This window comes from Ictidomys tridecemlineatus, chromosome 6 (assembly GCF_052094955.1).
Source record: "Ictidomys tridecemlineatus isolate mIctTri1 chromosome 6, mIctTri1.hap1, whole genome shotgun sequence".
NCBI lineage: Eukaryota > Metazoa > Chordata > Mammalia > Rodentia > Sciuridae > Ictidomys > Ictidomys tridecemlineatus.
The window spans coordinates 23259825-23272551 of record NC_135482.1 but is presented as its reverse complement, the minus strand read 5'-3'; the positions used below and the strand labels follow the sequence as shown (position 1 = coordinate 23272551).

At 35.6% G+C, this 12727-nt stretch overlaps 1 protein-coding gene across 2 annotated transcripts in view; it reads right to left on the bottom strand.

Moving 5' to 3' along the window:
* Nucleotides 1-12727, bottom strand: part of Ntn4 (netrin 4) — a 105542-nt gene that overhangs the window by 42522 nt on the left and 50293 nt on the right. For both annotated transcript variants that reach the window (XM_005324446.5, XM_021725805.3), the window contains exon 4: nt 1599-1725. In XM_005324446.5, coding sequence (XP_005324503.2) covers nt 1599-1725 — 127 coding nt within the window. The remainder of the gene's footprint in view (nt 1-1598; nt 1726-12727) is intronic.

Genomic DNA, 12727 nt, shown 5'->3' with positions numbered 1-12727 from the left:
TCAATAGAGTGTGGATTTGTTGTCTGGCCAGACAGAGATGTTTTGGTTATCTTGTCAACTGGGGTTGGAATTTATTTTGCAAAGATTATTTGAGTGGTTACCCATTTCCCTGCCTCTTTGATGGGAACACTTCACTATTTCCATTCCTGCTACTTCCCAAGATCATCACTTTGAGTCTCTTGATCTTACTAGGAAAAAACCAAGATTGCCAGACATTATTTGAAAATGGCAATTTATATTGCAGATCTGAGTCTGAATTTATGCTCACTCCAAAGCCTGGAAGAAAACTTCTGGTGGAAGAGAAGAGCAACTTGGCCAGCAGATTGATTTCTATTTCAATGAGGTCCACTCCTCAGCTGTTGTCCCTGTGGTGAGTATAAAGTAGTCTGCTACAGAAGCCTCAATCTCCTTAGAGAAGAGGCCCACAGTGTTGCTTTATGTAACAGTTTCTCAGTGGCATTTCTAAGATCATCAGTCAGTAGCACTGGGGGACAGGTCTCTGTGTTCTGTGTATACTTAGATGTACAGTAAGTTTCTGCAAAAAGGACCAGAATGGCACTCTAGGAATTCAGGAGAAATTCTTTAGATTCTCTTGATGAGTGATTTAAAATAAGAATCTAGACTTTTTCCTGGAAGCCAACTGTATGTGAAAATATTTGTGTATTGTTTTTCATTGTTTCCTTGATATGTTATGATATTTTGACTAGATTTGTATCTTTAAAAAGCATATTATGAGATAATTTAAGATTTATGCTTAGAGGAAATCCTTTACATTTCCTAGAAACAAAATAAATCAATATGATTCCAAATTATGTATGGGAAGAGACTTCTCCCAAATTTACCCACGGTAGTTGCCTTTAAATCTATTGAGTGTAAACATTACTATGGGCATGTGCATTTCTTTGAACATCTAAATTTCAAAGAGAAAAATATTTTATAATACCATATTTTCTACTCTCCTATCTAATCTCCAATCTCAAACTCCAAAGTTACTCCTAGTAAAGCAATCTCATTCTTACTGGCTTAATTTCAAATCTGATCTGTCATTTCAAGTACTAAAAAGAAGGCATTATGATATTCTGGGGGGAAAATAACCCTACCAATTCCGAGTCAGTGGACTTTGTCAAGTCTTGATTTTTTCATTTACTAACTTTGGCAAGACACTTCATGTTACTGGGGTCCATTTCCCGATCCCCGAAATAGAATTAACACCACCCACTTTTGGGGGGTTGTTTTGAGAGCTGAATTCAGAATAGATAGTTTCATGAATTATAGTTTAACATTTCTGCTATGAGAATTGCTCTTATGTCTACTCAGTTGCTCTTGTGTCTAGTAAGGTTTGTATTATCAAACTGTCCAGGAGCATGCTTAGGTCTCACAGAGTGTCCAAGCAGGTAGGCAACACAAGTCAGTCCTATTGGCAACTGTGCACACTGTCCTAATTCCAGTGGTTGAGTCATATTGAGCAGGGGATGGCTATGTTTGTGTAGGTTGTAGTGTCTCACCTACCACTTTCTATTGGGTTTCTAGAGACAAGAAGGAGTCCACAGATAAGTTTGCTGTACAAAGGCTTTGAGCGTGGTGGGCTTGTTACTTACTTCTGCACTCCTTAGGAGCCCCTGTTCTGCCATCAGCTGCCTCCCAGGGCCGGTCATTGTACAGGGGTGCGCAGTGCTGGCAGTGGCTGCCTGCCGTGTTGTGCTTGCACATGCACTTGCCGTGGACCTACAGACAACATCGAGCAAGAGTCGTGAGCACCAATGATGCCAGGGAAGGACATTCTCCCCACTATCCCCCAGCATTGGTTGGCTTTAGCCACAAGGCACTCATTCACTAAAGAAATCAGGAACGATCCTTTCTTTAACTTATCATGTGTTTAATTCAAAATAAAAAATAATATTTTTCTTGGCTATAGATCTATGACCCTAATGAGCAATTCTGAGGTTCTAACTAAGCATTTAAGTAAAATTTAGATACTTTTACATTTACTTATTCTTTAACCAAAAAAATCTAGAAATATGAAATCTCATAACAAAGTGATATTAATATCAATATTTGGAGTATATATATTTCTAAGGCTTTAAAAATGCAATTATATTTAAGACTTTTTTCATATAATATATTGATTTCTTTCCATTTCATGACATATTCTTGCATAACACACATTTTAAGGCTCTCTTATGTGATGTACAATTTATTTAAATAATTACCTATTTTGTTCTTATTTAGGCTTGTAAATATTTTTATATGTTACATTTAATGCTCTAATGACTATCCATAAATCATCATTTCCTTTGAATGTGTTTTCTAGAAGTAAAATTGAAGGGTCAAAATATGTATATCATTAAGCTTTGAATACATTTTGTCACAATAATTAGGCATTTTTCTTTTGACCCCACAGTCAAGTACTTGAGGGTTTATTAAAATAGTATTTTTCACAGAGAAGAATACTTTAGTAGAGGCATCTGATAATTTTAATTTTCTTGGCATTATTTCACTGATAAATTAATATTTTGGATCATCCGTACTATTTGCTAGTATCTAAGAATTGCCATGGTTTCCAGTACCAAGGTGTATTTATTGATACTGAAATCACAACTATAAATGTGAAAACTGCAAAACAGCTCAGAATAGTGTTCATATATATGGAACTATCTATTTTTTTCATATTTTTTTAGTTGTCAAGGGATCTTCATTTTATTTATTTATATGCAGTGCTGCGGATCGAACCCACACATGCCATGCAAGTGCTCATCCACTGAGCCACAACCCCAGCCCATGAGGGTTCTTTTTTTCCTTGACAATGTTAAGGGTAACTCAGCATAAAGGTCACAAATTATACCAATCAGTCAGCAATTTTTTTTAAACAAGTATCTGCAAGGGACAGTCACTACGCTACACCGTTTGGTCTACACTGTCTTGCTCAGAGGGAGATAGTATAGTTAGAGAAAAGGATTTATGTAAGAAAAAAATAACACATAAATAAGTCATACATAAATGCCTAAGAAGAAAAATGATGTTGGAACTGAGAAGATGGCAGATGTCACCATGGGTTGCAGTTGTGAAAGGCTTTAGGAGAGGTGCTGGGATTTGAACCCTTGACAAACAGACAGCATTTCTAACATGTCAGAGGAAAGACACCTTCCAGGAAGAGGAGCCAGAGTGAACCATGGTGTAAGGAGAGTCTGTGAGCAAAGTTTATTTTACCGTATCCAAAATATTTTGATTGTAACAGAAGGGGAACTACTAACATGTAGTTAAGAGTGGCCAAACACTAAAATTCAACAAACTTGGAAACAGCCACATCAATACCTTGATATACTACTGCTTCAGGCACTGGAATGAATTGTCACCAATTCTTTGGATGGAGTTTGAGAACATTATGTTAAACAAAATAAGCCAAACTCAGAAGGTCAAGGATCATTTGTTTTCTCTCATATGTGGAAGTTGAGGACCCTGTTTCTTTTTATACTTCCGGAGCATATATATCCCTAGTTCCAATCGTGGAGGCCCTTGGGAAGGGCATATGTGGTGTGACTGCTGTGGACATCAAGCTCACATAATGTTCAAGTTCAGGCTTATACTCAGGGCTTGGGACTGTCTGTGAATGAACCACATGTTTAAGAGTCATAATCTGGAAAATTTTACAGATAACATTTTGGTGACCATCTTGCCAAATTTAATTTCAGTATGTAGAAACATAACGTCCTCATACTTATGAAAATAGTTGCAGTCTTTTTTTAATTCTCAGGGGTTAGCAAGGATATAGATTTTTTTTTAAAGAGGATAGGATTGGTGGAGTAAATTGGTATTACAAAAATCTTTGTTAATTTTCTTTCTAGAATTTTGGCTAATATTATAGATTCAACTTATTGGTTTTGGTTTTGAAATGTCCAAGTATGTTTTGAGTGATAATAAACTGTCTTCTTGAGCCTCTCTTCTTGACAGCAATTTATGGAGGTCCCTGGAGTTATAAAGGGTCATCACACTTCTCCATGCCCACATGCAGACAAGCTCTAAAGACAAAGCTGCACTTAAACTTGGAAAGCTGCAGGAATTCATTTGGTACTGCTCTATAAAAGTGAAGCCTTTGCATCCTAGCTCCTGGATATCTGTTTTTTTCCTCCTGTGTATCCTCATTCATATATACTTTATATTCATATAAAGTATATATGAATGCTGAGGTCCTACTGCTGTTATTAAATCTTTTTTATTCAGTATTTGTTCTCATCATGCAAAAAACAGAAACTCTTATCAAATACTTTCTACACGGTAAGTTTCTTTAAAAGCTGTCAGTATGAGATTTCATTTCACACCAGTCAGAATGGCAATCATCGAGAACGCAAAGAATAATAAATTCTGGAGAAGATGTTGAGAAAAAGGATGATTTTTACACTGTTTGTGGGACTGTAAATTAGTACAACTACTATGGAAATCAGAATGGAGGTTACTCAAAAGACTAGAAAAGAAATCACCCTATGACCTAGCTATCCCACTTTTTGGTATTTTTCCCTGAGGAATTAAAGTCATCATACTATTGTGATGCATAGCCATGTTGATAGCAGCACAATTCTCAGTAGCTAAACTATGAAACCAGCCTAGATGTCCATCAATGGATGAATGGATAAAGAAAATCCATGTATACACCACACAGAGTTTTATTCAATCATAAAGAAAAATGAAATTATGTCATTTGCAGGAAAATGGATGGAGTTTGAGAACACTATGTTAAACAAAATAAGCCAAACTCAGAAGGTCAAGGATCATTTGTTTTTTCTCATATGTGGAAGCTAGAGAGAAAAAAGGAAAAGAAAGGTGGGAGGCCTCGTGTTTTCATGAAAATTAAAGTGAGATCAGTAGGGAAAGGGACCAGTGGGAGGGAAGAGGAGAGAGAAGAGAAAATACTAGGGAATGATATTGACCAAATTGTTATATTATGTTCACGTATAAATGTGTAACAACAAATTCTGCCATTATGGACAATTATAATGCACCAATAAAAAATGTGGAAAAAAAAACCCAACTCAGTAAAAGCTCATGGCTCATTGTTTTACTTGTAGTACTAGATGCTGGTTTCAATCAAAATGGAGTGTTTGTAAAAACTGACAGGGTAGGAAAATTTTTCCAAGAGTTTAGTGAAGTGAAGACATGTATCTGATAGCAGTAGCACAATGAAGATTAGCAGGAAGAGCTGTTTTTGTAATTGTCTAAATCCCATGTCATAAACAAAACACAAGCAAACCATACATACAAAATACATATAATTAATATAGAGTCAGAGCACTTATAATAAACCATCCCTCCTCCATCACTGTTGTCAAGGGAACAGGGGATTATCTGAGTAAGGCATTAGATAAAACTCTGAGGAGTATTCAGAGAGAGAGAGAGAGAGAGAGAGAACAAGGTCAATAAGTGCTACCTGTATAAAATGTCTAAATGCAGTCCCCGGGGTCATGTCTTGGAGGGTACACAGAGGTACACAGGAATTTCTTTAGAGAGTAAAGGCAAGGAAATAAGAATCCCAAAGGAATGTCCAAGGAACAGTCAATAAGTAAATCAGAGGTACATGTTGGAGAGATAGTTGGGTCCAGATCATGGAACAGACTAAATATCAGCTTAAAGAGACTGAAATTTATCCTGTAGATAATGCAGATCCATTGAGGTAAAGAGGTGAATGAAAGGTATTAAAAACATTTTCTTTTACTCACTTTAAAGAAAAGTTCTTTCTACTTCTCTATCTTGCCTATTATGTTTTTTTCTCCCTTCCCCTCTTATTGCTTCTTTTCTACATTCCCCCACTCCCTAGTTTATGCCTTTCAATAGCCATGGCACCCACATGCATTTTGTATAACATTCAGAATTTCAAAGGTTGTTAATTATTACTTTCTGCCCTTTTGCATCTTTTCTCTTTTTTACCAGCCATATATTAAGGACTACATGAAGATAGATATTGCAAAGTAATGTTTGTATTTTTTTTTTTTAAGAGGAACTCAACTATTGTCAAACCAGTTGTGGTCTTGGAATGCTGAAAGCCTATATGTTCATAGGTTCATCCTGTCTCACAAATTCCAGGCCTCAGGAGGTCACAGACATTTGGGGTAACCTCATCAAACATTCACATGTATCACAAGATAATGCCGGACAGGTCAGTTCCCCCTGGAGTAAGAATTTCACGGCATTCCCTTGTCTCCACATGCCAAGGTTTGGGATGAGCCTCCCAGGGTCTGAAAGATGCTAGTCCAGCAAATTTTTCTGCATACAGAAAAATTCAAGGAGCTGTCATTTTGAGAATTACCAAAAATAGCTGTAAATCATTATCTAGACAGTTTGAAACAAGAAATCCTTCCTCAGCGATACAACTGTTGCTGTTCAAGCTTGAAAGATCACCTACTATTTGATGCTCGTGAAAAATGTGCAAGTAAAACTAGGTCTTCATTGAAAAAAAAAAACAGAAGAAGGAAACTTTAGTAACAAGTTAAACATAGCTCTTATTTGGTACACAAACATGAACTAGGTAAAGAGCAGGAAATTGGGATTGTGTACTTCAAGTTTAGTTGAAGAAGAGTGATGTCCGTCTGTCTAGTTGGAAAATGAGAAATTTACCTTAGCAATAAAATGATGATTCCTAATTAACCAAGGGATATTTTGGACATTCTGAGTTTCAGAAACTCCTCTGTAAATGCTAAGAATTCTTTCTCTATTTTTTAGTGGTGGTGGTGGTAGGGTATCGGGGATTAAACTCAGGGGCACTTGACTACTGAGCTACATCCCCAGCCCTATTTTTATATTTTTTATTTAGAGACATGGTATCACTGAGTTGCTTAGTGCCTTACTGTTGCTGAGGCTGGCTCGAACTCCCGATCCTCCTGCCTCAGCCTCCCGAGATGCTGGGATTACAGTAGTGCGCCACTACAGCTGGCAAGAATTCTTTCTCTCTTGATATCATAAGTTTTCATTCTCATATCTGGTTGAGTTTATTTTCTACTAATATTAACCTACTTGCCAGTCATTTTTAGCATATTATCTTACCACGGAAAGAACTCATACAAACTTTGAACGAAAAATTCAAGGAATTACTGAAATAGCATGTTTGTTAAAAAGAGCTATACACTTTCATAAAAAAAAATTGAAGCCAAATAGAAGATGAGAAAATATAATCTCTTCATATTTGAAACTATAGACATAAGAATTTAAGTCAGGGCAAAATAAGGAAGTTATTTTTCTGTTCTGTCATTAGAAGACGTACGGTTCTTGCCTAGAAAAGTTGTTTTTTTATTGTTGTTCTTTTGGGGCAGAAGGCTTTCAGAAGTCAGCTGTCATGTGGTTGAGGAAATGGGCCTTGGGAGGAGGTTGTGGGAATCTGGTCACTGGCAGTGTGGAGCACAGTGGATGGACAATCACTTATCAAGAGGTTGTAGACTATTCAGATATTAGATGAAAGGCTGACTTAAGACAACGCTGTTAGTCTTAAGGTTCTGTGATTTCAAGGTTGGCTTCTCTGTGTTGTAGAGACTGTTAGGTTGCAGGCAACTATCCATAATCCTTTCTGATCCACCAGACAGATTTCAAGTAACACAGCTGGGTCCTCCGTCACCTCACCAGAATGTTTCCAGAATGATCTGAAATCAACCAAGGGAGAGCTACAACAATGTTTCTTCTTTCTTACCTGAGTAGTACAAATGGGACAGTAAATATTAATCGACTCTGAAGACAAACTTTCATTTTCTATATTGATTATAATTGAACTAAAAAAATTTTACTTTTATTTCTCTTTCTGCTTTTTTCTTCCTCTACCCTCTACTCCATGTTATCCATTTCAATGGTTGATGCCATCTTAGACTCAAAATCATTCTAGTTTTTCCTCTCAAATAAAGATGTGCTTTGTCATCTAGCGATAATGCTCCCTGAAGACATTGCCATGTGGAGTTCCACAGCAGAAAATGAAGGCCAGGGCTTCAGAGACTCATCTTAACTAAATTCTTTGGAGAATACATGATACATTTGCTTCCCAATTGCTTTCCAAGAAAAATGGGAACTGTTGTTGGGCCCTCTTGTTTAGGTCTTACTGAAAATGATCATGAAAGTTAGTGGAAAAAAAAAAAGATTTATTTTATGGCTTAGTGTTCAGAAAATTTTGAATTTCACAAATAGTAATTTTCTTGTGCCGTTGAACTGTTACTGTTTATATATTCAGGACTTGTATTCTTCACTGTGCAGCTTTGAATTCCAATGGAAAATGAATATTCTTTCCAACCATCATTGAAACTTAAAAAAAAATGTTTGTGAAGGAAGAATACACACAGTGCTTATTCTATGAGCTGAAGAAAAATGCCCACTTAAAGGCAGCTGCAGCAATTCATGGGCCTCTATTTAGCTATAACAAATGATTTAGAAAGGGGAACAATGCTATGTGGCAATTCAAGACCAAATGTGAAGGCAAAAACTGATTAATTTCTAAAGAGATAGTATGTCCCTTGTAAAGAAAAGGATTAACTTCTAAAAGAATGAACTTCTTATGCATGAAAAGAGATAAATTCTAATACTAGGCTAGCCTGTTCGAACCTGCTTCTCTTATGCAGGACAAAAACAGGCACAACAATGCCACAACACAACCTTTGAATAGAAAGCATTGTGAGCATGTTTTGCCTTTTCATTAACGAATAAAATATGCCTTTTTCCCATTAAAGGTTTGCATGTTTTAATTTAACAGAAGTAAGAGTTCTGTGGTGAAGATGAAGCATGATAATTGTATTTAGTGGAAAAGGGGACTTGAAACATCCTGTCAGAATGCGGCAAAATAGGTTGAAGGTTCAGTGTTCCAAATTCTTGTCCAGCAACACAGCAAAATTGCAAGCAATAATGAAAATCTCTACAATTTATTTTTATTTATTTGGTGTATATGTGAACCCAGAAAGCATGGAAAATAAAATGAAGATGGAGATGGGGCAAAAGCAATTACTACAGAGAATGAAAACTGGCCAGTACTTAAGAGACTGTTCCTCCCAGGTAGCTGATAGCCTGAAATTCTTCCTGTGGGGATTCATTCCTTCAGCTCTAACAGTGTTTCATGTTCAGAAGCTTCTTATAAAAATGCACTTACTGGCCTGGGAATGTAGCTTAGTGGTAGAGGACTTGCCTAGCCTGCTCCTAGGTCCTGGGATCTTTCACCATCTCCAGAAAAAACAAAACATAAAAAAAAAAAAAATCTAGGAGGGGAAAATTCTTATATTATGAAAAAAAAACAAAAGCAAACAAACAAACAAAAAAACTACCAGCAGGGATTCTAACCATTTGTTTTCAATCCTACAACTGGACTCAGAGTTGCCTGGAGGAGGAAGGGACTTCCTGGAGAAGGGAAAGGGAATGTCTCAAGAGGAGCGGGAAGGAGCCAAAGACAAACTGTGCCTACTTCACTAATTTGCCAAGACACTGCTCTGACTGACAGATCAGGGGGAAAAGCATGAATGGAGCCAATGCAAATTTTGAAAGAAAGTGTTAGGCATTTAACACTCTGTATGGGAATCAAATGGTTATCTGCCTCTCTCCACTAGATTGTAAACTCTTGTAGAAAAGAAAGGGTGACTTAAAATTCTTTTGGTACTATTTCACATTAAATGAAAATTTCTGATAAGTAAAATATGACATATTTGAAAAAAAAATTTCTTTGAATCCCCTGTATCTGGCATATAATAGGTTTTCAGTAAATATATGTTAATTTTTTTATTCAGCTCATATATATTTAGTGAAGCTTTGAGAATTTTGGTTATTAAGCTTAGTCCCATTTTAAAAATTGCCAAGGAAGCCAAGAGTGCTTATTATGCATTTGAAGTGAGAAGGAGATACTTTGATTGTTTAAGACATTCAGATTTGTCTAAAGTACTTCCTATAAAGAATATATTGGCTCATACCTGGGCATTTCTGGGAGACTTACTGTAAGTCTAAGGAACATGAATCTGTCATGAAGGGTGATAAATAACAATGATAGTAATAGTAACTAATGTTGCAGAGTACTTACAATACACCAGGCATGGTTCTAAGTCATTGTCTAAATATGAACTCATTTGATTTACACAAAAACCATACAAGGTAGGTGTAATCTTTATTGCCCAATTTCACAAATGAGTGAAGTAAGGCCCATGGAGTTTAAAAAATTTGCCCAAGGTCACAAAACTAGTAAGTGGTGGGGCTACTTTGAACTCTAGCAGTCTGACTTCAGATTCCCCAAATTAAGCCCTAAACTATGTTTTTATAAGACCATGGAAAGTGGATTTTGAGGGATTTATTTTGATCACCAAGTCAGGGTGATACCTAAATAAAATTGGTGTATCTTAAACCAATTTGTCCTTTAAGAGCTCTTCAGGACAAAGGTTAGTTTGGACCCATGATGAACCATTTTAGGGTGTTCTGTCCTTGAATGGATTATTAATCCTATACTTCTGGTAGAATCAAGGAAGTCTTGAAGGTTGATGAATAAAGAAAGATTGGCCCAATTTCCCATGCCTGGCATGAATAAATTTACAAGAAAGAGTACAGAATGCTTTTAGATATTCATTGATTTGATGTAAACCCTTTCTGCTCATTGAAAAATCTGATGCCTCCTAGGGGAATTTCCAGGCCACTGCAAGCATTAACAAGTCTATTAGAAACTCCACAGAATAAATTTACAAATGGAGATGACAACAGGAATATAAATTAATCTAACTAAAGATTTGCTCCTTGTGGATAGCACTTCCTTTATGTTATTTACTATCGCTAATATAATCAGGAAGGGGTAGTGATATCATATAGGGTGATGACTTTTATGGTCAGTTTTAATTTAGGTTATGAAGAATAACTCATGAAATCACCATGCAAACCTAATGATTTAGGTAGATTTTTAGATTGGTTTATTTCTATTTTTCAAACAAAAAATTATATATGTCCCCAGAGCTTTGATTGATTTATCTAAATGAAAGTTTATCTGTTTCATTGTGCATGCAATGCATACCCTAAAAATCAAGAGTTGAAGGGGTACTCAGAAGCAAGTACATACACACACACACATACACACCCCCCCACGCAACACATACTTTCAAAATTCTACCTTTCTTCAGAAAGAAAGGCAGAAATTGCCCTAGAGTAACCTTTCAGATAAATTGTGGAGACTTTTTAAATTTATTTATTTTTATTTTGGTGGTGTTAGTGACTGAACCCAAGACCCTGTGCATGCTAGGCAAGTACTCTACCACTGAGGTATATCCCAGCTCCCAAATATTGTCAATAAAATAAACCTCATTTAAAAAGTCAAGTGAAAAAAATGACATATTTTTTTAAAAGTCAAATTAATGGTGTTAAAGTATTCTTATTGTTTTAAAATGTTTAAAATTGGTTCATTGGATCAATATCTTTTTTTTTAAGTGAGCACTAAAGTTTAAATGTTGGAATCTTGAGTGATTTTAGGTAGGATTCTTCCTTACCCATCAGAGAAGAAATGGCTTCCCAGAACAAACAAATCTCTCTTTCCTTATGGATAGGGACTGCTTTTATTTATAAATATGAACTTCGTAAGTTCAAAATACATAATTTGTTTGGGAAACCTCAGAACCAGAATTATTTTTCTTTGCCTATTTCCCAAATTAACAAATCATATTCTACTACTGGGGAAAAAACCCAAAACTGATCAATTCTGAAATGAGGAAAAAAAAATTTCAGTGTCCTGTCTGGCTCTCTCTCCCTTTTATTATCATCAAGCTATTTTATAACTCTAAGTTGTAGAAAACTAGTAATAATGCAAATAGTTCTTATTCATAGCAACACAAATTAGTTGTGTCTGATAGAATGTAATTTATCATTGCCCTTCTCACCTGTTTTGCACCCATTTGTAAATACATGTTATATTTGCCTATGAACATGTGGTTTATTTGAATTTTCTTTTGACCTGGTTGTAACGTCTTACTGGTTCTTTGTTAATGAGCTAAATACATCTCTGACACATTTTCATTTTATATCTGTGTGAGTCATGATTTTTCCCTTTTAAAAATTTATCCTTTAACAGTGACATTTATTACCCTCCATATGTTAACTGAAGATTTTTTTTAAACAAGAGTACTACTTTAGGATTTACTTCTAAAGGTGGGATTGCTACATATTTTATATAGACAAGTGGGTTTTGAATGTCTTATATTTTCGTAAGATTAATTTTACCAGCTTCCTCTTTTCAGTATCATCAAGTACTTTATCTTCCCTCTGTAACAAATATTTCTGCTATTAAAAAATGCAAATAGCATTGGACTGAAAGCTGGAATGCCCAGGAGGCTTATGAAGATGATATTTAGATAAGATCGCACTATTACCAATTTGAGAGCTTTTTTTTTTTTCTCCATACCATTACTTCCTTGTGTAGAACTATTTCTTATTTGTTCTTTGTTTCCACTGGATTTTAAGAATTTTTTCTGACAGATAGGCATTAAAAAATGTTTTCTAGCAGATAATCTATTCAACTAGATCCTACAGGTGAATTGAACTAGCATATATGCATAATTTGGCTTCAGATTTGCATGCACGAACTGTCAACAGAGTAAAGCATTATGACTTTTAAGATGCTTATTTCAGTATATCTAACACTTTATTGTTTAAGAATATCAAATTGACTCCTTTTCTCTGCTATAACAGTCACAGTTTCTTTACTTCCTTGTGTGGAACTGTTTCTTATTTGTTCTTTGTTTCCACTGGATTTTAAGAATTTTTT